The sequence below is a fragment of the Thamnophis elegans genome, chromosome 10, assembly GCF_009769535.1.
Source record: "Thamnophis elegans isolate rThaEle1 chromosome 10, rThaEle1.pri, whole genome shotgun sequence".
NCBI lineage: Eukaryota > Metazoa > Chordata > Lepidosauria > Squamata > Colubridae > Thamnophis > Thamnophis elegans.
In genome coordinates this window covers 21,504,460-21,530,570 of record NC_045550.1, presented here as the reverse complement: position 1 = coordinate 21,530,570, position 26,111 = coordinate 21,504,460, and the positions used below count along the sequence as shown (strand labels likewise).

Below are 26,111 nucleotides of genomic sequence, written 5' to 3'. Positions count from 1 at the left end.
TATATTTTATTTATTATTTGTTTAGATTACATTGTTCTTAGACTAACTTTGATATTATTACAATACTATTACATCTAGTTGTTTTTAAAAATGGTATAATATTAACTTCTTTCTTTTGCCAAATTTCTTGCACTTTGAGTCTCTAATGGTGATTGGATCTCAAAGGGGAAAGCTGGTTAAAGTTTTAATATACTCACAGCAACAGGAATAGCATGTGGTGATTTGGGCTTTATTTCCTATGTATGCTTTATGTTTTAAAAATAGTCATTTAATCTTGGATAGCTAGACAGTCCATCAGAAGTATTTTAATTTGGTTTCTATACTGAATAAAGGGTTGGGCTTGATGGCCTCCAGGGTCTTTTTAGCTCCAGTATAAAATTGAATATTTGATTTATTTTTCCAATGACATGTGACTATCACTTTTGAGATGATCATAGCTTTTCATACAAGTTGTTCTTTTAACAACTATTGTCTGTACTTTTATATGACAAGTGCAGAGGTAGCTGCTCTTGTGTTGTTTTATTCCATATGTTTTATTATTTGGAAAAACAAAATTCTTTTTATTGTCATTTCAAAAAGCTTTATTTTAATGACTGTCTCTACTGCATAAAAATTGATTATGGAAGCAGTTTATTAGTACTCGGGTGCAAATAGAAATTAGTTATTGGGCTGCTATTGGCATGTCACTTTTTTCTGGAATGCAATCAATAAGTACTTCGTGCATGTACACTTCTTCCTCCATTTTCTCACAAACTAATTCTTCTGGCTTTGCATGCATTTGTAACATCCTCTGAATGCTTATTGCTCCTCTTCATTCACCATAAATGCTTGCTGTGGAGAAAAAGGGTTATTTTCCCCACATTCTGCATGCTTGTGCACTATAGGTTTTTAATGAAGTGGAGAAAGCACCAAAAGAGCTGAGAAAAGAGCTCATGAAACGCAAGAAAGAGGAGCTTACTCAAACCCAGCATGCTCAGGTAACCATAGCAGCTTCCTGCTTCTAAATCCCCCAAACCAGCTTTGTTCGCATTGCTTTAATAGTTTGGTAATGATTGGGCATTTCTCCCTCTGAAGGAATCTATTCATTGGTAGAGATTTCTTAGAATCCAGAACTGCAGATGAAAGGGTATTAGATTTTAATGTTAAAATCAATGTAAAATGTTTCTATTTAAGAAATACATATTTATAGAATAGCATCCAAAGTAATTAAATTTCAGTTTATGTTGTATATTAAAATGTCTGATGTATACTTTACATCTGCTTTAACTGAAGCTTGTAATATCAAAAATAATGGAAAGGTAATTGTTATGATTTTGCTTACCTTTTAAAAAAAAATATCACTGAAATCTATAATGCCACACAGTGACTCTGGTGTTAATTAGGTGAATATTTATGAACAAGATAATCAAAGCTTTCTTCCAAATATTCTGCTGTACATGGTGTATTTCAATATTTTTACTGTTTGAAACAAAATTTGCATTGAGCTTGCTGTATCTGTAGTTGAACTTTTGATGTTAAATGGTAGCTAATATCATTAACCTTTAATTTTGAAGAATACTTCTGATACAATAATATGCAATTAGAGTGTAGCTGGTTTGCATACACATATAGGACAATGGTAGCTTGGGCTGCACTGGTTCCAATGAGAGAAGTCCTGAATCTTTTTTCCATAATCCTGGTGTCAAAATTCCCGGAGGCAACTGATTATATTATGCTACCAATTTGTCAGTAAGAAGGCAAACAGCAATCTCTTCAGTTATTTGATCTCTCAGGGAATAATTTGCCAAAGACTAGAGTTCATTTTTGTAGATTGAGCACCGCTAGCCCATGAAATTATTATATACAGCAAGGTTGAGAGTGTTAAAAATAAAACAGGAAAGGAATGAACAGTTCCTTTCTGAAGACCAAGGTTCTAGTCAGTTGCTGGAAACCCTAACTCTTAACACAAGCAAATACCTCAGGAAAATTCACAGATGGATGGAGGAAATCTGAATAATTGCAAATCTGTAATCTAAAACACAATCTGCACTGCCGCTGCCTTCATAGATCGTAGTATGAGGTCCACATCCACTAGATTCTAGCGTGGCTTCTGTTGGCTACAAACATTATCTGGTTGGATAGGTCACCAGATGTTCTTTTCATCCTTGCAACATCTGGACATCTCAAAGTGGATTTTCTCTATATGCATTACATAGACCAATATGATGTTTAAGTTTATATTTCATTATTTATGTTACTTAGTAAATAGTGGAGGAAAAAAATAACTTCCCAGTAGGATCATAATATTAAATAATGATATATCAAAACTTATATGTGACCCAATTCTCCATGATTCTGGGTGGCTGCCAAAAAGCCAGAGAAATTTCAGTAAAATCAATACATGATTTAAAAGAACAATAAAAGATAGCAAATGCAATGAAATGAAGGATCTCCTTCTCCATTTCTAAAATTTCTAAAAGCTTGAAAAGAGTATGAAGACCTGTTGAACAACCGTGTATTCAGTGTTCTAAACAACAGGGATTGAGGGGATGATAACCATAAAAAACACTAAAGTATTTAGAGCAAGATAGAGAAAACTTAGGCATTGCTAAATTGCTGAATCTTTCCATCCCATCCATCTAGCAGAATCTTGCTTTTAATAGGCATTTTTTTTTTCATAACAGTGTATCATATCTTTTCCCAAACTTTACCAATCATACTTTTCCATAGATGGTGTATTTTGGTAAGTGTCCTTTTTGTGTGACTGTCTTATAATTGCAGTCCTTAAATTATTAGAAAAAAAATAATATCTTTTAACACAGCAAGTGAAGTTACAGGGTGTGACTGAGAATGGGTTATTGAGTATTAGGTATAGAAAATTAAAGAGTGATGATGATTCTTTTTTTCTCATTTAGTCTGTGATTGGTGCCTGCATGCATAAATGCTCAATTGAGACAATAAGTATAAACAGTGATTCAGAAATACTGTATTATAAATAAAGATGAATTATTGTTACAATAGTGTCTGGTAAAGAGGTAGTTGCTGAAGTTGTAAGTTCTTTTGATGTTTTGCTTCTGTGTAGTGTGGAAATGCTTTGTTTGTGGTTATTTTCACACGGGAAGTACATTGTATTCTGCTCCACAGGCCATTGCTCAGGTTATGATTCAGTCATTTCAGTTGTCCTCATCTGCTCTCTTCAATGCAGTAATGCAGGATGTAAGTTTATATAACCCTCCCATAAAAAGCATATGACCTCTGTCGTGTTGGCTTTCTTTTTTTTTCTCTTACATACATGTGCTGTTAAATTATTTTTATTTAAATTACTATATAAAACATTATTAATGTGCACGAAGAAATAGAACAAATTAGATCAATTTTCAGCACATGTGTAAAACTGAGTTATTGTTGTTCCCTCTGTGTGTTGTGAAACTTGGCTGTTCTTCAGAGTGCTTTTAGATATAATTTGACAGTGCATTTTCCTTCTTTACCTAATAACAGTTCTCTTACTGTTTGATTATAGGACAAAGAAATGCCTTTATTCCCACCTTCTTTTTTGGTAGTTTTTCCACTCTTCCTATTAGTATTTAGAGGTTTAAGAAGGGCTTGCATCTTATCTATATATTTCTTCGCAATGTAAAATTTTGATATGGCCTTTTATTATTGAGCTTTAAAAACATTGCATACCTTATAGGCAATCCCTCTGTTAGTATTAGATAGTTGCATTTATGCAGTCATTGATCTTCTCTAAATAACAAACAGGTGATCATAAAGTTCTTTTTTTCTGAAGAAGTTTAGAAGTTCTGCTAATTATTTATTTGCAGAACTATCTAGTAGATAATGATTATATTTTGATGACATTTACATGTTCAAATATTTTGCTTAAATACTTTTAAACTATTATGGAGACGTCAAACAAGAGAACTGTAAGGTAAAAGAAGTAGCCTTTTTGTGTTAAGTAATTTCGGTTTCAAGTTCTGGTTTGCATTCAGGTTCTACATCTCTTTGCTTTCCATTATTCCATGGCACTGTGTTGCCAATTGTGTTTATTGATCCAGAAACATTACAGATTCCTTTAATACGCAGGAATATTGCTTTCCATTATTCCATGGCACTGTGTTGCCAATTGTGTTTATTGATCCAAAAACATTACAGATTCCTTTAATACGCAGGAATATTTTTAGATAAGCTACACAAAAAGCAAGGGTAATAATTTCATATGAAGTATGGGTGGAAACTTTTCCGACGTCTGTTTCTTAACCATTTCTAGTTGTTGGTGGAATAGCTTTGTAGTAACATTTCACAGGAATGGCATAATTTTTCTGTGGCAGTCTGAGAAATTATGATATTTGTCTGGGAAATCCCCTATATATTTTCACAGATATTTTTGAGGATAAGGTCCAAGAAATATAAATGATTTTTTAAAAAGATGTTAAATTTTAACATTTTCTTAGAGTTATATAAAAATGAAGGCAAAATTTCACAAATCATTTTTAGTTGTTAAAGCAGTAGTTCAAACTCAAGGCCCACAGGCTGGATCCGACTCGCAGGGATATGGCCCGCAGGGCCACCCTGGAAACAGCGAAGGACCGGCCTGCAGTGCCTCTGCCAGCAAATACATAGCTGAGGAGGACTGTTTTCACTGGCAGAGAGTTGCAGAGGTCATTGCAGTTGAAAACGGAGCTTGGGAATCTGTTTTTGCTAGCAGAGCACTCTGGCCACCATAGGTGCCCCACAACATGAGTGATGTTGAGCTAGCCATCCCCCCCCCCCCCAACACAACTCTGATGTAACCCTCAATGAAATTGAGTTTGACACCTCTGTATTAAAGTATTAGTCTGGATAGTTGCTGAAGAAAACTAACCAGAATGAGCAAGTATAATTTAAAAGCCTGTTCAGTGATAGTTCTTTTTCTATGACAATGAGCGTCACCCAGAGTTGCATTCCAGTTTTCTTTTAAGTGCCACTGGCACTAGGCAATACAATGAACGCTCTGCAAACTCATTCTAATGTTTCTATAACTGACGTGTTCTGTAATTTGGTTTGTGACCTAAGACACTCCCGTAGATTGAGACTCGTAAGTTAGCTCTGAGAAGAGAGAAACATTTCCAAAATAACTGGCAAAAATTATAGAAACTTCAGGGGAAAGGAAGTTTCTAAGTTTCCATAGCACATTTCATACCTTACATTAAAATATTGTGATTATATTTTTGAATATTTGCAATGTAAATGAAGTATTGATGTGCAAATACTGGACATTTTAATTTGTTTGTGTTCTGTTGGTTTATTAGTAATTTCAGGTTTATATTTTGACTTGGATTATCTTTGTTGTTTCTAGACTTAGATTATTTCTTTTAATATCTGTACCATCTTTAAATGCTATATAATTTCACAAAGTGTTTTCAATTTAAAATATTGAGTTCAGATACATTTCTGAATCAAAAACTTGTAGTTATGTGCTAGGTTTTGGAATATTTGGAAATCTAATTAACTATACATTGTCCCACATATTATACATGTTTATAAGCCATTATATAGATCAGGGGATTGCATCATAGGCTGTATTGTGACATATTGGGCCATATTGCGATGTATTGGGATGTTTTTGCCTTTCCGGAGCTGGGATAGGCATGGCCTGCGCAGGCTGTATTTGGCATGCAGGCTGCCAGTTTGACAAGCCTGATATAGATGTTTTAAATAGTTTAAAATCCTGAGGATTTTTTAAAGTTTGTTTTTCATATGAATTGTATTCATATGAAGCACAAATCTATTTTTGTTTTAAGGTACATTTCTTACTTTTTCTGAAAACGTTTTAAATGATCCCAGTTCTTTAATTACTATTAAATACTGTGTATAATAATGTCACAGCACTATATTTCCAGGGATTAACTACTTGCTAATATTATTAATGGAGGCCAAATCACACTTGGGGAAAACATTGTAAGTCCTATAAACTTCTTATACAGGCCCTGGAACAATTCTGTTTTCTTAAGACTCATAAAATTGCTACTTTCTCAGCTTCTTCTGCAGTTATCCACAAAAATAACCACCTGAAGACTTTCAGGGTAAAAGGCTGAATTGATCTCAATAAACCTGTTGTGGAGCAGGACTCATTTTTAGTTCATCCCAATTTTTATTGGTCATATCTTCTTTCATCTACCATACCAATTAAAAATTAGTTTAATTGGTAACTCAAAGCTATAAACACTTGTGTAACATTTTAATAATAATGTTATATGTGAAAACTGAATTAGTTCATTGTATGAGAAAACTTGATTAGTCCATTGCTACAAATTTTCAATTTGTGTTTTTCTTTAACCATATGACTTCATGAAGCAATTTGCTTGTAAAACCTACAAATACATCAAATGGATTTTAGAGAAATTACTGATTTGGAGAGGAAGAATTAAATTTAACAAGTCATTAAGTGTAAGTGTATGTGTCTTCCTCCATCCATCCATTTCCATCTATTGGATTGGGTGTTGCAGCTTTAGTATATGCAGGAAGCCTTCTGAAAACTGAGGTTATTTGAAGCATTGAACTGTAACTTGTAGCATCCATCATACTTCTCACTGCAGACTGCAAGTTGCAAAATCTGAAAGGTTCAGCACACCTTCTATAAAATATTAATTAGCCTTTAGATAAAATGATGAGTCTGAATCTTAGAAGCACACATTCATAGCCCCTTTATTTATGAAACTGTTAGGTGGCCCTCTGGGTATTCTTAATGTCTTTCTGTTAGTGTACCTCTCCTTACACAATGCTTTTTTGAGACTTCAGTGCTACTTGAAGCTACTGTGGGATGCAAATCAACATTTCTTTGAACTCTGTGTGATTACTGAATTTGGACTCATTTTTAACAGGAGCAAGAGTTTGTGCAGAAACAACAACAAGAACTGGATGCATCATTAAAAAAAATAATTCAGCAGCAGAAAGTAGAGCTGGCAACCATTGAACGAGATTGTCTTAATAACAAGCAGCAACTCATGAGAGGTATTTCTTCTTTTTTCTCATAGTTGAACTGAGCCTTTATGAGTTCATAGTAGGATTAGGGGCTCTATCCACCATGTATTGCTGAAAAGTAAACCCCATGAAAATGAGTAAGAATATTTATGGACTGACATCCTAAATTTCTGTCTGTTTGATACAAGGGGGAAACCAGGAAAGACTGTAACTGAACTTTAAATAAAATTCATTCAAATGGAAGTCCTCATTCCAAAACAGAAAAAAGTGCTATACAAAATCCTCTTTCAAGGCCATTTTGTTATATGCCGAATATACAGGTGTGTCAGTTCAAGTCTTTGTTGGAAAATATATTGGAAACAATTCCTTCTTTTTTAAAAAAAAAAAAATCTTTATTGTTTATACATTTTTAATAAGACATACAAATACAGCTTTAAACATACAAACCTCCCCCTCCCCCGGTGACAGTCGTTCATAGCCCAACATTTTTTCTTCCTAATTATTTAGTCTCTAACCAGCATCTTCTTGTTACAAAATTCAGGGATCTATTACAATACCCACATTCACTTTTAGTTTTCATTGTTAACAGCTTCCTTCTTAACTTAATACCACTACAGTATTTTACTTGGGCTTTTCATTAATTAAATCACTGTATGAAGTACAGAAGTTGCAGAAGACCTGTTTTGGACCTGTTTTCTCAGTCTCAGAAGCCATTTTTTCCATTCTAGCCAGGGAAGCTGCAATATGGGAACTTGAAGAGCGACACTTGCAAGAAAAACATCAGCTGCTGAAACAGCAGCTGAAGGATCAGTACTTCATGCAGAGACACCAGCTGCTTAAACGGCATGAAAAAGTTAGTGCAATTTTAATTTGGTTTTTTTTTTTAACCTAATGCTCAGGAAGGTACCTTTAGTATTTAGCTGGCATTCCTTTTATTAATGGACATTTATCTGTTTTTAAGGAAACTGAGCAAATGCAGAGATACAACCAACGACTGATTGAAGAGTTGAAAAACAAACATACTCAGGAAAAAGCTCGGTTGCCCAAAATCCAGCGTAGTGAAGCCAAAACAAGAATGGCCATGTTTAAGAAAAGCCTCAGAATTAACTCTTCAAGCACTCCAGACCAAGATCGTGAAAAGATCAAGCAGGTAAGAAGTAATAATATTGATTTAAATTTAAATTATCTTTATCTGTGAGAGTATACGTTCTGTGAAACAATCTTCTCCAGAGTTGAAAAGTTATTACATTTAATCTAAGCTATTTCTATGAAACTCTTGACTCCTTTGACAGTTTGAATGAATTTGGAACAGTTAACCATTGAAGATATGGAACATTATAAGTTTGATCATTATGAAAATTGCAAAGTACTATAATGTGTACCCAAATTACCAGAAATTGTTTTGTAAATAGCATGTAACAGATGCATGTTATTATTATACTGTATATTATGTATCATGTGTATGTGGTTAAATATAAAAGTATGATGTCTTATTTTAATTTAAATTCCATTTTTGTACAAGTTTGCTGTTCAAGAAGAAAAGAGGCAAAAAAATGAAAGATTGGCTCAACTTCAGAAACATGAAAATCAAATGCGAGATCTTCAATTGCAATGTGAAGCTAACATTAGAGAATTACATCAGCTGCAGGTCAGTTATATAAAATGTTGATTGATTTATAGTATAGAATTGTACTGTCGTATATTGTGCATGGAATAGTTTTTAAATATTATACATCTATAGTGTCATTTATGTTACTTGTTTAAATGAAACACTCCTATTTGAAAAGGGCTTTTGCAATACTCATCTAACAGTTAACCTGGGAATAAACATATTATCTTAAAGCAATAATTCTATGCCACTATTTTCCCAAAGAAATGTGAAAGTAGTCAATAAACCATAGTATTAAGCAGTACCTAAAAACTCATAATCTAAATGTCACCTCTCATGAACTGATCTTGCTGCATTAGTGTTTTAGATTATTTCTAATAGAGTGCTAAACTCATGTAACTCTACTTTGTATTACATTTCGATTTAAAATAGTGACAACTGATTTTCCAGTGACTTGATTCTCACTGTGGTCTGAATGGCAGGAACATCCAGACTAAACCTAATTTAAAAAATTAAGTCAGCATATACCTGTAACCAAATGGCTATACCATCCGGTTTGATTTACTAAATGATATCCCATTTGCAGAATGAGAAATGCCATCTACTGGTCGAACATGAGACTCAAAAATTAAAAGAGTTGGATGAAGAACATAGCCAAGAGCTTAAAGAATGGAGAGAGAAACTAAGACCAAGGAAGAAGGTAAAACTTCAAATTGGGAAATACAGAAATCTAAACAGAATGCTATATCTTGAAGAGAAGTATTTAGAAAAGAATAAGAGAGTTGGATGGGACCTTGGAGATCTTCTAGTCTAAAACCCTGCTTAGGCAGGAAACCCAACATCATTTCAGATAAATGATTTGTTTTTCTATATAATGATCCAGTGTGTTTTGATACTTTGATTCAGAATCTTACTAGGAAAAGTGCACATTTTTATAGTTACATACTAGTGCAAATGTTGAAATACTATATCAGATAGATAGATAGATAGATAGATAGATAGATAGATAGATAGATAGATAGATAGATAGCATAGAAGCTACAGAAAAGGCAGATTAAAAATATTTTCTGCTGAATATTAATAGTAAACAGTATGACAAAGTAGAATAATTAGGTACATTTAAGTAAACAAAAATATTCTGCATTTCTTACATGAAGCTTATCCTTGCCATACAGTGTAAAGTTTCACACATGATATGAATAATTTGTTTACTAAACATGCAATTGGCCATGGACAGCCCATACAAAGCCCTGGTTAGCAATCCATTTTTTAAGTAGAGAGGTTGCAAGAGATCTCTTTTATATAATGTCAGAGCTTAAGTCATTTAACAAATTTAGTTGCTCATCAATATTTGACTATTTTGGTTTCTGTGTGGTTATCAGTAGTTCAGACTCCTTTCTTTAGGAATTGTTTTTATACATTATGTTATTTTTACCTTTATATTTTTTTGTGATAATTGAACTACAAATTCATATTAGAATCTTGAGAAAAATATGGAAAGACTTTGTAAGGGAACTGGGGAGGGTAAGCTAGCTTTGCAGATTTTGTCTAAGTATTTAGATAATCAGGTATATTAGAATATAAGGATATTTTGTGTAAATAATAAATACATACATACCTGTGTGTCAAGAAAATCACTAGTGCTTCCCCCCCCCCGCCCCTACTTACTCCTTGATTGAATAAACTATTGCATTATTTCAAGATACAATGTCTTCGATAAATCTAGAAAAATCCTAAAGTTATTTGTTTTTCTGTGTTTAATCATTAGACATTAGAAGAGGAATTTGCCCGGAAACTTCAAGAACAAGAAGTTTTCTTTAAAATGTCTGGAGAATCTGAATGCCTTAATCCTTCAACTCAAAGCCGAATTTCTAAATTCTACCCAATTCCTAGCCTGCATTCCACAGGATCATAACAGTTGAACCTCTGTGAGGTGGCTTTCAGTGTGCTGTTGACATTGGCAGTTTACCATATTCTGTTTCTGTATTTACACTCACACTAATACACAACACACAACATATCAAACTTCCGCTTTCAGCAGAGACAATCAAGGATGTTAGAATTTTCTTTCTTTGCTTTTGCTTTCTTTTGTTTAAATGCTGGAAAACAATTGAAATTAGAAGCACAGAGGTGTTCTTAAAACAGAATATGGTATAATGTGTTTCAGAAATAGATACCTGTTTGAAAACTGATCTAAAAACTATATATCCAATATATTTGCACTGGGAAGAAAGCCTAACCATTTAATGATCATCTGCAATGTCCCAAGAATCAAAGATGATTCTTAGACAAAGTCAGTACTGCTAATTCAACCAAATCTTGTTTATGAGGCAACAGCTCTCCAGCCTCATTTTATTCAGTGCCTGAAACAATTAAACATACTGCTCTTTTATAAAAGATTTGTGATTATCACATAGTAAGCTGTTGATGTTAATATCTGTTGCTGTTATAGTGACAGTGTTTGTCAAATCCTTAAACTGAGCATTCCCACTCAACTTTAAAATGTGTAGTTTATAGTCTCTCCCCTCCTCTTTTAAATTTTCTATTTGGCTTTTAATATTCTACAAAATGAATTGAAATTGTAGAATTTATATCTTTTTAAAAGAGGGGAAATGCATTAATTTTCACTCCCCCTGAAGCTCTGCATGATCACATGAAAAGCAGAGTTAGATGATCAGAGCAGCATTATCAGATTTCAATGTTGCAAAGTCTTTGACTGCCCTTGTACTTACAAATTAATGTTTTGATTTCCGGATATGAATAATCTTTTTGTAAAATTTCAGTATGTACATTGAGCGAAGGATTTACGTTAAGTACTAAAACAATTTAATCTGCTACTTCATTTGCTAAGAAGTAAGTAGATAGTTTATTTCTAAAATTCATAGCTCCACTGTAATTTATTTTTTTATATTTCTATCAGCGGGAGATTTATCTTCATTCAGTAAGACAAGCTTTTCAATACTGAAGCATATCAAAAACTATTGCTTTTGATATGCCAAAATTAAGTTTGTAATATAAATGTCCTCAATAGCGCAATCCTTTAATAGGTAATTTTGGATTATCATCCAAACATTTTCATAGTTTGCTATCTTTCATTAAAGGCAAAATTGGTTACCTTTTATACAAAGGAAACAGATTTTTAAAAAAATACAAACTGCCTTAATGGAAATGTGACCAATACTTTGGCTACTGAATTCAGATGCTGAGTTTGATTTTATTCGGTTGTTCAATTGCTTCAATATAATAAGTATAGGCTGAAGATGCATATTTTCAGTTAAATTCTGTTCATCGGAAATAATAATTTGCTTGCAACGTATAGCTAGCCTTAATATCTGATATCTTATTTTATAAATATGTAATGTGTACCAGGTTGTAAATTCCTTTATATGTTACTAGAGTGTTATGTTTGCTGTATTGCATCCTAAAAACCTTTTGCAGAATTGCATAGATGAAAGAACACCCATCAACTTTTACGTTTTTTTTTAAAAACTTCACCTTGTGAAACAACTAGTACTGACTGTAACATTAAATTCTCTCTGTTTAATCAACATATAAGTCTGCTTTAAAAAAAACTAAAGTCCATTGACTCCTTTGAGGAATGTTTTATTTCTGTATTCATTTTTCTTATTTGGGTTTATTTTTTCAATCATTTCTTGTTGTTAATACATCTGCTTTTTGGAGATAAAACAAACAAACCTGAGTTTGTTCAGAATCAAATAATTGGACAGCATGATTAAGGCAGAATTCTGAAATGTACAAATGGAGGCATTGTTTGCTAATCTGAATGGTTTTCCTTTTGGTGTGTGGTGTTTTGTGGGAATTTATTAAATACCATCTGTATGTAGAACTAGGTAATCAACATTTGGAATACATTAATTAATACTGCTTGGTATTTTCCCATGTTAACGGTTATCTGTGGTGGAACTTTCCTCTTAGGAGCTTTATTTCAATATAGTTACAATTTCATGACATAAATTGGGTTTGAGATCCATTGACCCCCATAATGGTCTTCGGTTATCTATTTCAGGTCTTCATTGACAATTGTTTCTTTGACATCATGACAGGAAACCTGGCTTGGATATGGGTCAACTTGGACCCATAGTTTCCTATTCTAATTTGAAAAGGTTTCTATTTTTCAGTTACAGTGCTCTTATTCTATTGGAACATAATATCAAATTGGCTATATGATCCAACGGGGAAGAACAACTCACTAATACCTCAAGAAATATGATTGTTGGATGACAGAATAAAAAGCCTAATAATTGTTGCCTATGATTCAACTCTTTCAACTTCTCTATATTCAGTTATTATTCTGCTCTACATTTTGTGATCTTTTTGTGGTAAGGCTAATGCATGATATATAAAAGCCTGTAAAATTCACACAATTTTAGAAATTGAATTAAGGGCTTCAAGGATACTTTTAATAATAAAGAATTCTTTCAGAAAGAAACATCAAGTGACATATCTCATTATGAATATATTTACATAAGGAAATATTTAGCAAGATATTTTCTAATATGTTCTCATTTTATTGTATGCTGCCTCATTGGTTTAAGTGGTTACACCAGTTGGAAGGAATAACTTGATATTCTGTCTATCAGTAATCATAATTCTGTCAGTATATCCCTTCATCAGATAACATGACATATTATGGATGGTGCTCTTATATAATATCTGAAGAATAAATATGCAGAACTCCATTGAAAAGTATAGGTTTATACAAGAGAAAAATATCATATTCTTCATGGGCCTGTAGCTTTGGCATACCAATCCTTAAGCAAAAAGGCATGGTGAGTTTCTAACACAAAATAGACACAATGTGGGTATGTTACTACAAGTGTATTTTTGATCATATCATTAGTTTCATAAATCTATACAGCATTGATGCTTCCTGTTGAGATTAATATTGTCAAAGCAACATTTTAAAAATCATTTTTAAAAACTCATTTCAGTTTTATTGTGTCAAAGGAATAAAATTGAGTTAGTCAGATACTGAAGCTTTAACATCATACAAAATAAGCCAACTTATTCTGTATGATGATCAATTCAAATATTGATTTTATTTATATTGTAACTAGTGAAATATATTCATGAATATAGTTCATGAGCAGGTGATTTGGTGTAGTCATTAAGGCATCAGGTTAGAAACTGAGGCACAAAGCCAGCTGGGCCAATCGCTGTCAGCCCTAAGAAGGAGACGGTGGCAAATAACTTTGGAAAACCTGATAAGAAAACTGCAGGGATTAATGTAAGAAGTTGACAGGATTCAACACTGACTCAAAGGCGCGCACACGCACACACGCACACCTGTATTCAATGTTGAATACAGGTGTGAATTCAATAGGGTGATATCAGTTGTGATAAATATAAGAATCTCTGTATAGAAAAGAATCAGATAGGAGACACTGAAATATTGGTTTGGAAGAAAAATTCGGGAGAAGAATCAAGAAGTACTAATGTACCTGCAACTGAATATGAGTGCTAAACAAAGTGCTAAAATGCTTATCCTATCTTGGACTGAAACAGATTTCATACAGGCTATGGAGAGTAATTGTTCCATTGTATATTGTACTACCATACAATATACATTTAGATTATCCCATTTCTGGGCATTACGTTCTTGAAAGGATGAGAGAAGCTGGAACAATTTGCTACTAGGGTACTAAAAATTGTCTGATTGGGCCAATTAGGAAGAATTTCTCATCAACAAAAAACACATAGAACAATCTGCCAAGAACAGGAAGAAATGATGCTGTCTTGGAGTTGGCTAGCAACCTGTTAGGGGAATTAACCAGATTCTGGCATTGAGTAGGGTGCGTGTGTGGCTGCCATAATGAAATCCCTTCCAATTCAGTTTCTGTGTCTCAATGACAAGTTGTTAGTTTTGCCTCACTAAGAATGATGAAATCTCTCAGCTCAGTCATCATAGTTATAAGGGGGGAAAACCCATATGTGCCACTGTACATTCCCAGATAAAAAGTTGGAATGGTGGTACCATACATAATAAACGGTTATTAAGCTCTTGCTGTGTATTTGCTTGTTACTTATTCTAAGGATGCTGTCCAATCATGAGACCTCAGTCAACTAGATTTTTCTTTTTGATGTTTGAACAATAAATAAATCAGATAGTGTGTTGTTCTGATCATTTCTTTCCAGTTAGCCCTTTCTAAAGAGGTGAGAAGGAAAATTCTAAAGAAGCCTCACCGTGAGATTTTGACACTCAGAGATGTATCAAAAAAAGTATAACCAGCTCTTGAGTTGGTCTATGAATATATTTTCTATTGCTGCCCTCTAAATCTGCTAGATGATCCTAAGAAGACATTGCTTCTTCATACCTAGATAATGATTTTTTTAAATTAATTTTTATTAATGATTTACACATATGTAAAAGATAAACAAAATTATATAGTGAATTTTTATTTTTAAAAAGTAGTAAAGTTCAAGTAGAAAAAAAGATTAAAGTAGTTCTTGATCTTTATAGCAGCTAAAAAATCTCTACCCTCTTTAAAGTTATAAGATGATTCTTTTTCACATATTCAACCCTTTTTGATTAGCAAATACATAAATCATCAATTCGAATGAAAATGATTTCTAATATTGTGACTGAATATCTCTGCTTCAAACTTTACTAAAAATGTTTGTTCCTGATCAATTTGTACTAATTGCTGTTTACTCAAGTGGATACAGCTGGTTAATTGTGGAATACATTTATTAAATGTCAATTAGATCAATTAAAATGTAAATTAAAGTCAATCCAATTTTGTTCCCTTTTGTAATTGTGCCCTGCTGGATTTTGAGAAAAAACACACTACAGAATCTTAAAGTAACTTTATTTTTTAAAAAACAAATATTTCATTTACAAATAACATTTGAATTAAAGCACAGCCTACTTCTGTGGCAAATAGCTCAAACGGATTCTCATTTCAAAATCCTTACAACTAATTCCCATGCCTGGATTTTAGTTACAAATTATTCATTTTATCCTGAATAAAAACCAGTACTTAAAATTTAAAAAGAAAATTTGGAATTCATTTTCCATGCTAATGATAAGTTCAGAAAAGTATTTAATAAACTTAAGGATTTATGCTTGACGCTTAGGGTATTTTCAGAAATGGGCAGCTTGCTAATCCAAATTTTAATTGCAAATATGGCTTGCTGGTTGTCAAATTGCTGGAATATGGCCTCCAGTCCTTTTTAAAAGGAGAAATACCTGGTTTGAGGCCAAAAAAAAAAAAAAAAGATAAAGCACAGTTCTTCATCTTGTGTGTTTTTTGGGGGGATAAATCTCTCCAATCTGGTGCTTTCTAAATATACTAAATTTTCATCCATGCAACTTCAAGAATTGGAGATTAGTACCATCTGGAGAGAACTGGAAATTAGTCACTTGACCACTTGCAACTTGTAAATGGGCAATCTAGCATTGGTGTTAATCATCTACATCTGTATCCTTTTGTTACCAATCGAGTTGGCAATGACTTGATGTCACAAAAGCAATAGAACATCAGGATTGCTCATGTAGAAAATAAAAAAATAGAGGATGAACTATAACTGAGTATAGTATCAAAATGTCAGCTATCATTTCAGGATTTAAAGTATAAAAGATTACAGTGTGAATCAAATCTGTTGGAGGGATATGTGTGTGCATACGCGCATAGACAGATTGAAAAAGAGACAAGCAGACAGTATATCTGTCTAATAATTTCAGTATGAAATTATCATGTTTACAGGCTTAGGAAAGCTGGATTTCATGTCTATAATTGCAATACATTAGGTTTTCATTTTGCAAATATTTATAAGGAAACAGGTTCCACTAAATTCAGTGGAAGCTTTTAGACATGCACAGAATTGCACAGTACTGTACCATTTACTCTGTGTGCATGATTATGTCAGGTTTAATTTAACTGTTCATACCAATTGTTTTGCAAATACTACTACAGTGCATTTTGATGGGATCAGAGAATTTAGGCAATACAAAACAACATTGTCAAATTGACTGATCTGAAGCTATATGAAAATAAATTTTACGGATAAATATGCTTATGTCCTTTACCTATTTTGTGCATATAATTCTATGATGAAATTAATTGGGGTTGTAGATTCTTATTGAAAAAAGCTTGAAAGGTGTTCATTGTAAAGGTAGAAGTGTTTTTATGTAAGATTATTCCATTTTGAAGGACATGATACTGAACTCAGTATGAAATTGTACTACCGTAGTTACTATTATGAGAGCCAGTTTGATGTTGTGGTTAAAGGTACCACACTGGAAATTGAGAAATTCTCAGCCCTAGGGAGAAGGCTATGGCAAACCACCCTGAGAATGTTGCCAAGAAAACGTCTGGGACTTGTCCATGTAGTTTCCAGGTGTCAAGACTGACTTGAAAGCACCAAGACCAAAACAAATCAATAGTTCGCTTAAAAACTTCCCTTCTAACTATGCCGGAACAACACACTACTTTAACTTTAGTAGAAACCAAAGGCTAGAATATATATGAGAGCTAATGAAAAGCTGGATATTAAAAAGGCATTTCATGTGATAAAAAACCATAGCAAGCTTTTTTTTATCAGTTCTAACAAAAATGCTTAAATATCATTAATTCCAATATTCTTCACAATGCAGTTAACAGGGTTTGAAAGAATGGAGAAATACAGTATATAAAATATAACATGTTTTATACATCCTGCTGGCAATATTTTGATTTTAGCCCCCGTTTTAAATGCAGCACTGTTAGATACATCCCTTGCTAGATAAAGTACCCACCTTTAATCCTTTCATTTTCAAAATGAAAATGGTTTTTAAAAAAAGGTTTCAAAAATTATATGAAAATGTTCTAGTATTTATCTGAAGGAATTCAGATGTGTCTGGATAATAAGATGAATTGGGCAGGGTATGCAGATATAAAATCCTCATATTTCAATGATAGATCTCCAAATTAATATAGAATTATAACAAGTGACTAATTAAGCCTCTGAAAGCCATCGAGAATCTAGACATAAGAGAACATGTTAGTAAAATAATTCCCCAAATACCAAGTCTTTGTAGCAGATTGATGTTTCTTTAGTGAAAGTCAACAGCCATTGGTGTTTCACCTCTTTTGGCATTAAGAAACAACAACAATATTTGGGATAATCTGTGTCCTAATTTGTGTTCTTAGTTTAGGCTCTTGTACTTTGTCTTCTACTTCGACCACTGTACACTGATTCACCTGATGGAGACAAAAGAAGCAAATTAATTTAATTAATTTGCAATTAATTTATTAAAATCCCAAATGGAGTTACTGTCCTGACACGTAGAGGTGCTTCTGCTATTAACCACAATGGTAAAAAGAAGAAACATGTGACATGTCACATACCCCACCCATTTACATTTCCATCCTAACAGACCCAAGAATGTAAGTCATGAGGTTTGGATTGTGATATCACAGGTTTGTCATCACATTTGTCACCACTCCTCACGAATGCTTATGCTAATCTGATTTTCTCTATTATTTGGATCTAATCTATGCAGGGGATTTATAGTATAATAGTTATTCCCTATATTGTAGATTTCCAAAGGTTATGAAAGGAATTGCTCACACAAAATTAATAGTTCAGAGGATTATAAATCTCAATTATGATTAAAACTTTTTGATCATAATGCTTCTCTTTATTTAAAGATAATATCATACCTTTTTCACCTTTTGGACCCCTTGGTCCTTGGGGGCCTGGTGGGCCCATTGATCCAGTATCACCTAAAAGAATAAAGGGGGGGGGGAATCAAATAACGTAATGAATCTAAGGATCTAAACCAGGACATTTGACAAAAGGTTAAAAAGACCTTTGTTAAATCATTTAACAAATTCAAAGATTAATCAATCATAGGCTTTCCAATTCCTTGTCCCAAGAACACTCCCAGCCATTTTCTTATGAAGGTATCAAGCAAACTGAAAAATGTTTCATTTGCTTCCTTTTCTGCCTCCAAATTTTCCAGTAGTTTTCAATTATGTAAATTATAAATTACATTATGCATAAGATTATCAGCATTTGATCGATAATACCATGTTTCACTGAAAATATTTTCTTTTGACCCCCAAAATAAGCACTGGGCCTTATTTTCGGGGGAGATCATATTTTAGCGCATGCACGCAAAAGTCCGATTGGACTTATTATCCAGGGAGGTCTTATTTTCAGGGAAACATGATACCTGCCTAACTACAAACAGCCAGAATGAACCAATGTTTAGTATTAGTAAGCAAAAGATTACTATTTAAACAAGATTAAATACAGGAGAAAATGCTTTCATATTTGTGTAGAACAGGGGTGTCAAAATGGCGCCCTGTGGGCCAGATGCATTACGCACAGGCCACGCCCACCCCAGTTCTCTCAAAGGCAAAAAGTGTCATGATGTCATGTGAGTTTGACACCCGTGGTGTAGAAGTTGCTTTACTTTTTGTGTATGTGACTTTGCTTTATTTTTATATTTTTAGTATAAGAACGAAAACATAAGTGAAGGCTGTTATAGCCAAACCGGTAGTACCTGCAAAGTCAACTAAGTTTAATATGCATACTAAACTGAAAGAAATGTTACCATTTTCTCTAAGGGTGAAAAAAATCAAAAGTGAAGGTATTTGTGTGCCAATAGAATTGAGGGCCAAAAGGCCTTCCCAAGAAACAAGCATAAAGTATTGGCACTCTCAAAGAAACTCTTAGGTTTACGGGGGGGGGGGGGGGGCCTTTATTTTTTAATTCATCGCTCCCAGTAGGTCCTAGCAGTATTGATTAAAAAACATCTTGCCTGACTTTCCAACCTGTTAGTTTATTTTGAATGGTATGACATCACTGCACATGAAAGCCAATCTTGTTTTTTAAAGAGGCATTTAAATTACCTTTACGGCCTGGGTATCCCATCAGTCCTTGTGGTCCAGGTGGGCCTGGAATGGTTCCATAAGCTGTAGAAAACAATCAAAACCAACATTTCTAGATATTCTGCTTATAAATATAAAATAAGTGCTATTTATGCAAGTATTTCCAAAACAAATGAACTATTATGAGTTAAGTGCCATTAGCCCTTTCAGCCTTTTCTGTTATGCTGAATCAAAGTAAGCTATTTACGTTTTCTCTGATAGTATTTCATATATTGTTTTTAGAAAGGCCCAGAGATCAAATTTATGACAAACGTTTACTTCTACCATTCACAGTTATGCTACTCTAGGTATATAGATATTGATATAGATTAAAAAAAGAAAAAGAAATAGGAAATGGTATATAAAAGTCTAGAGTAAATTAGAGATTATTAGTTACCTCTGAAGAAATCCATGAGGTCTGCTGTGATATTGCCATAGGATGCAAACACTTTGCTAATACCAGGGGGCCCAGGTGGTCCAGGTGGGCCTTGTGTATGATAAGTGAAAATGTCTTGAAGAAGGCCTCGGCCTGGGAAATAAATTGGTTTTTTAAAATTATTATTATTATTATTCATTAATTTGTATGCTGCCCATTCATGTACGTCTGGGTTGCTGATAAAAATATATATATAACATACGATTTTAAAACACTTAAACAGCTTGCGTATATAAACAAATTTTAAGATTTTTCCTAAATGGGGCCAGCCTTGGCTCTAATGGTAATCACAATCGCAATTTATTTGACAATATAGGTCCTTGTGTGGAAAAAATTAGGCCTTTTCTGTGGATAAATTTGTGACGGGACATACAAAAGATGCCCCATTAAATACCTAACATTCAGGATGGGCTATACAGATGTAGATAATTCTGCAGAAGATTTGGGCCCAATATACTCAAGGCTTGTACAATAAAGTGAATTGGACCATGGGAAGAAAAATGGCAATGAATGAGGCTATTTTAATACAGGGATCCTTGAAATACTACTTAACCAACTGTGTTGATTCATACCCAAATTTGTAACACACCCAGTCTTGTAAAGAAAGATAAAATTAATGAGAACTATCCTTGCTCCTCTAAAGAATTACATTTATCTCTTGGTCATAATTTTGAGTGCTATTATAAGAGGCTGCACTAAAGTCTCACAGAAAACGCACATAGGTAACTTAAAATCTTTACCAAAATATTCAATGTGAGATTGAATCATTGTTCTCCATGCATGGATGCTAACTGATTGATTGATACAAACACACACACACACACACACACACACACAATGTCAAGTCTTAATGCAAGGCTTGGTATGTAAAGTGCAACATTCTCCCACAAAGTCCACAATTTAGATCCTACACAATGACTTTTGTCCTACTACTATTACTATATTAAGATTTAAAATTCTTGCCTATTTAATTTATGTTATGTAAGAAACAGTATTCTTCCACTGTTGGAGCTAGTCGATGTTAGGTCTTGGTTTTCATTTCTTGAGGCACTTATCATTGCTATATTCTCAATATGGGATATAATTTGTCCTAACAACCCCATTTATTCTATCCTTTTCATGTATTCATAATCTTGTATGTACTTATATCTATTATCTTTTACATGCTTGACAAAACAAACAAACAAACAAACAAACAAATAATTTTATAACATGAACCAAAGATTTTAACTTTTTGTAGGTTCTATTGAAAAACAATTTGTTGTGTGCTGACTCTTGAAAATAACCCTAACCATAATCTAATCACTCAAATCTGCCGTCATTTGCAGAATTAGCTTTCATCGAGTTTGAGCAAATACTTAGGACAGGGTTCCTTAAACCCCCAAGCCGCCGTCCACTACTGGACCATATCTATTTTGAACAGGGCCGCTCAAGCGGCGCACCCTGCATGTACACCAGCCTGCCGCTTGCGCAAGTGGAGCTGCACATACATGCCAGCCTGCTGCTCATGTGGCCCAGTTCTCCTCTCACTGCCCCAACCAGGCCACCAAGCCGTAAATGTTGAGGACTTAGGGAATTAAGTATTGACAAGTACAGTACTGAAAACAATCCTAGGCATGATTGTGAGCATATACTTCTATGGTACTGCTTTATCCTTTCAATGCATTGGTTTTACTGCCATTCAGAAATGGATTATGTGTTGAGCATTTTCCAAAAATGCTTTCTATGAAATCAGAGATAAGCAACATTTGAGGGGGATGGGTAGCCACAATTAAGCATCCCAATGTTTTGAAGAAAGCCATTTGGTGTTTCTGTGATATCATTTGGAAGGAGTATGACCAAATATTTCCAATCCTATTCTAGGTGTATCAGGTCTCCCAGGTGTAAACTATTCCCAGTCCCATGTTTAAAAATCATTCCTGAAAGGCCAAAATCATGTTGCTAAAATCCGGCTCTTCAAAACCAACACCATTTCTATAGTAGAAACTCTGAGTGCTGGGGAATTGCTAAAGGAGTGCTGGGGGGGGGGGGTTCATACAGCCACAGGCTACTGATCTTGAATTAAATATTCAGGGTGGCATGGATATTTTTAAAAACCCATATTTAGTGCAGCAATAAAAGGCCTATGAGCTGCATGTGATTTGCAGCCCCAATTCATATCTTCAGGTATGATTTCCAGTATTTTTAGTAGCTCCCCCCCAAAAAACAGTGGACAAAATTGTTAATTAATCTGCAAGGTTCAACACACACACCATTTAATCCTCCAAACTTTACAAAAGGACAACAAAAAATGAAAATTTTGGGATCATTAGATGTAATTTCTGAGTCCATAGCAAAAGAACATTGCCTATCAATGATTCAGTGAGCTTTAGTTATTAAAATGTATTATGTTTAAAACTACATCTATTTCCCCAAGCTTGGCACAGATGGAATATACTATATTGTGTACTTACTCTGTATGTTTTCAGAGACCCTGGATGCTAATTCATTGTAATCCAATGACCCATCATAGGATCTCATATAAGATCCTTTTTCACCTATTAAACTCATTTGTGATCCTTCTCTTCCAAATGTTCCAGCATAAGATTCATCTGCACGTAATCCACCATTGCTTCTGAACAAATTGCTGCTTGATTCTCCTGTGGCTAATGATGCATCATACGATAAGCCAGAACTTGTAGATCTGCCATATGTTCCTTCTGAATTTACAGAACTTCTATAATTTTCAGCCCTAAAGCTGCCATCTCCTCTTGGTCCAGGTGGTCCTGGAGGTCCAGGTGGTCCTCTGATGAAGCTACGTACATCATCACCTACAAATCATATCGTGCATATTAATAGGACTACATCAATTAACATAGATTCTGATGAGCTATAGTTTTGCAGAATTGAGAGGAGAAGCTAAACAACAACAATAAAAATATACAATAGAGATCAGAAGTGAAACAATCTGCTGTATGCAGTGGATTGCTTATTTTGTAGTGATGGAAAATTGTATTGAATATAAAACATATGGAAAATCCCAGATAATTGGATAACTTCAGATGAATAAGGCCCTGCATCCTTTCTCATAACCTCTTTGTGGCTCTTCTAAACAACACCAGATTGGGGGCCTTTCCATATCTTGGAGGGAACCTCTTTCCAGAAGGCAGGTGTTGCTACAGAGAAGGCCTGCTTTCAGGGTCCTGATAGATGACACTGGAGCACAACAGCAAGATTGAAATGGCCAGGTAGCTGTTATGGGAGACAAGAAATCCCTCAAGTAACCAGGCCCTATACCATGCAATAGTTATAATCTCTGACCGTGAATCTGAAACTAAAGTGGATTTGTTGCTTATTTTCTTTATCAAGAATTCAGAGCAATACATACCATTTGTATTGGAAGGATGTTACAAATGAAAATCAAGAAGAAAGGTTACTTCCATCATCAAGATCAAGAACCGTTATGGATGTTTCAAATGTTGATACTTCAACATTTCAAAACATAAAACTGCTTTTTGTGTGTTTCCCTTCATTACTCTAGAAATACTCTCAAGGACTTTTCACATGAAAATAGTAGAGGATTCTTATTCTTTTTTTATGAGACAGTGGAAAAAGCATTCCACATGGTGAAATTAAGAATATTTTCTAACTCTGGTCATGCAGAATATATGTCTCTTTGTATGTATGTATATATGTATGTATGTATGTATGTATGTATGTATGTATGTATGTATGTATGTATATGTTATGTTATGTTATCTTGAAGGCCACAAAGATAAAGTTTTAATAACTAAATTTAGGATAAATGCAATTGCCACATAAGAATCTAATTTGAAACCCCAAAGAACTCTGAATTCAGTCAGATCATGAACCAGGATGAAGTCCAAATCTTGAATTTTCAAGTGGAGCAAATAAAACTGTAGAAGGAGTATATGCTTACTTGTAAGGTATTGGATCAATTCACTCCTGAACTGGTCACTCCAAACTCCATACTCAGGAGAGATAACACCAGTTCCTGAAAAACCAGGTGGTCCTGGGAGGCCTCGGGGGCCTGGTGGCCCAGGGGGACCAGCACCCAAGGAATATCCCATACCTTGAAGGGAAAAGAAAACACTATTTAATTAAAAAAAGAGGCTTTTTACTTTTTACAAGCGTTAGGATGAGGTTTATTTAAGACAAGCAATTAAAGTTTTAAATTTAGCTCCCATATCTGTGTTCTGGTTCTCTCTTTCCCATGTTATGTCATGTATTTTAAAACCATAGTCATAAAGGCAATAACTCTAAAATAATTCCACTGTATTGTGGAATTTATTATATACAGTGATACCTCAGTACCTGCCGTTAATTAGTTCTGGGAGGCACGATGTGTACCAAAAACAATGAGTACCAAACAAATTTTCTCATAAGGCATAATGTAAAGAAATTTAATGTATTCCCAAACCAAAGACAGCACACATTTTAAGGCTATAGTTAAAAGATAGGGTGGTATATCATTACTTCTACATCAGAAATAAACTAAAAATTAATAAATACTTAGATTAAGTAAAATAAAAGTCTGCAAGAGGATGTGCACAGGGCAAGATTAACACTTCACCCTTTGTTTCAGCTGGAAAGGATAGCAAGTCATGAGGCAATCGACACTGACAAGTTCTACTTATGCATTGAGTATCAAACAAATGACAAGTATTGGGACAAAATGTTCATGGCAAAATGAATTGAGTATCAAATTCAATGAGTTTCAAAGCAATTGAGTACTGATTGAGGTACCAAAGTAGTATGACAGCAATCATATTCTGGATTATGTCATACTGAACTCTATGAATTTACTTCTCAGTAGGCAAATATACCATGCTTTTCCAAACTTATTGCCTTAATTTTAATCAGATAGTAAACAGGGATTTCTTCACAATAATGTTATCAGAATGTGATTTTTATATTAATATTTGCTAAAAAGGTATTGAGGACTTTGGTGTAGTGGGTAAGACAGGCTAGACACTGGAAGACAGTGAGTTCTAGACATAAAACAGCTGATGGGCTAGTCATCATTTTTGAGCTCCTGAAAATAGGCAAAGGTAAATTACTTCTGAAATCGTGCCTTGAAAATTGGAGGGACTAATCCAGATAGTTTCTAGAAGTCAAAAACTAACTAGAAAGCACATACACAAAAGGATTTTTTCCTTAAATAATATCACAACATTTTTAATACTGATTTCATTTTTTAAAATTATCTTGAAATGTTTTGATTCAGTTTGGAGGGGATAAGGAAAATCAAGATGCGGTTTTACTAGTTCCATCTAAGCATAATTTCTAGGGGGGGGGATAAATTATCACTTGAAATAATAATAATAACATGGAATATTAGTTTGCGCCATGACAGTCATAATTTTTAGAAAGTTAGATCTGGCCTAAAACACATATCAATGTAGTTCTGTTAGCAGTTTTTACCTTTTTAAAAATGTAGGTGAAACCCAAGTAGACTTTCTGACTGATTCGTCCACTGTGCTATTTGGTCATTTTAACCATTCAAATTTTGTGCTATCACCATCCCTACATTATCTTATCTGCCCTGTAAAGTTACAGAAAATTTTCCTCTTCAGAAGCCTTATCTCATATCATCTAAATTCAGCATTTTTCAAATTTGGCAACTTTTAAGATGGGTAGACTTCAGCTTCCAGAATTCCCTCAGCGAATTTTAATTCTTTTTCTTTTAATTCTTTTGAATCAGAAGTACTGATCTGATGGACCCCATTAAATCCGAGAATTCAAAACCTTGATTTCAAAAACACTAGTGCAACTTCTAGAATTTTCTGGATGGAGAATTTTAGACATTGAAATTGCCAATTTGAAAAAAACTGATCTAGCCAACCAAACACAATCTGTATCAACTTCTCTTACTTTGTAGATATGTGGAGATATCCTCTGCAGTAAGGGTGGAAACAGAGCTACCTGATCTTCCTGGGGGGCCTGGAGGCCCAGGTGGCCCCACAATGCCTCTGAATTCTGAATCTGAAATTATAAAGGAAGCAAATAAATAATACTAGCACCTGATTTACTGCTTTTCCTGCTATCTTCTCCAGCCCACATATAAGCACACCACTTCATACTCATTTACATATCCACCAGGTCAAAATCACTGTTGCCTAGAGATAAAAACACCCCTCTGCAGTCCCATTCAATTATCTAACTATAGGGTAAGGGATAGACAAACTTTTGCTGTGTTTATTTTTTTAATGGTCTTAATAATGATAGTGCAAAATGAATAAAGCTG

General features: G+C 33.9%; 2 protein-coding genes across 4 annotated transcripts in view; one reads left to right on the top strand and one right to left on the bottom strand.

Annotated features, from left to right (window-relative positions):
- SLK (STE20 like kinase) overlaps window positions 1–12,987 on the top strand; it is a 45,687-nt gene extending 32,700 nt beyond the window's left edge. For 2 of the 3 annotated variants that reach the window (XM_032225440.1, XM_032225442.1), the window contains exons 14-20: window positions 885–977; window positions 6,840–6,969; window positions 7,668–7,792; window positions 7,901–8,089; window positions 8,462–8,587; window positions 9,135–9,248; window positions 10,317–12,987. In XM_032225440.1, coding sequence (XP_032081331.1) covers window positions 885–977; window positions 6,840–6,969; window positions 7,668–7,792; window positions 7,901–8,089; window positions 8,462–8,587; window positions 9,135–9,248; window positions 10,317–10,463 — 924 coding nt within the window. In that variant the 3' untranslated portion in view covers window positions 10,464–12,987. The remainder of the gene's footprint in view (window positions 1–884; window positions 978–6,839; window positions 6,970–7,667; window positions 7,793–7,900; window positions 8,090–8,461; window positions 8,588–9,134; window positions 9,249–10,316) is intronic. The other variant, XM_032225441.1, reaches the window with a different exon arrangement.
- Window positions 12,220–26,111, bottom strand: part of COL17A1 (collagen type XVII alpha 1 chain) — a 68,146-nt gene continuing 54,254 nt past the window's right edge. The window contains exons 49-55 of the mRNA XM_032225439.1: window positions 25,739–25,849; window positions 23,784–23,936; window positions 22,318–22,674; window positions 19,826–19,957; window positions 19,411–19,473; window positions 18,214–18,276; window positions 12,220–17,751 (exon numbers count right to left, since the gene is read on the bottom strand). Coding sequence (XP_032081330.1) covers window positions 17,702–17,751; window positions 18,214–18,276; window positions 19,411–19,473; window positions 19,826–19,957; window positions 22,318–22,674; window positions 23,784–23,936; window positions 25,739–25,849 — 929 coding nt within the window. The 3' untranslated portion in view covers window positions 12,220–17,701. The remainder of the gene's footprint in view (window positions 17,752–18,213; window positions 18,277–19,410; window positions 19,474–19,825; window positions 19,958–22,317; window positions 22,675–23,783; window positions 23,937–25,738; window positions 25,850–26,111) is intronic.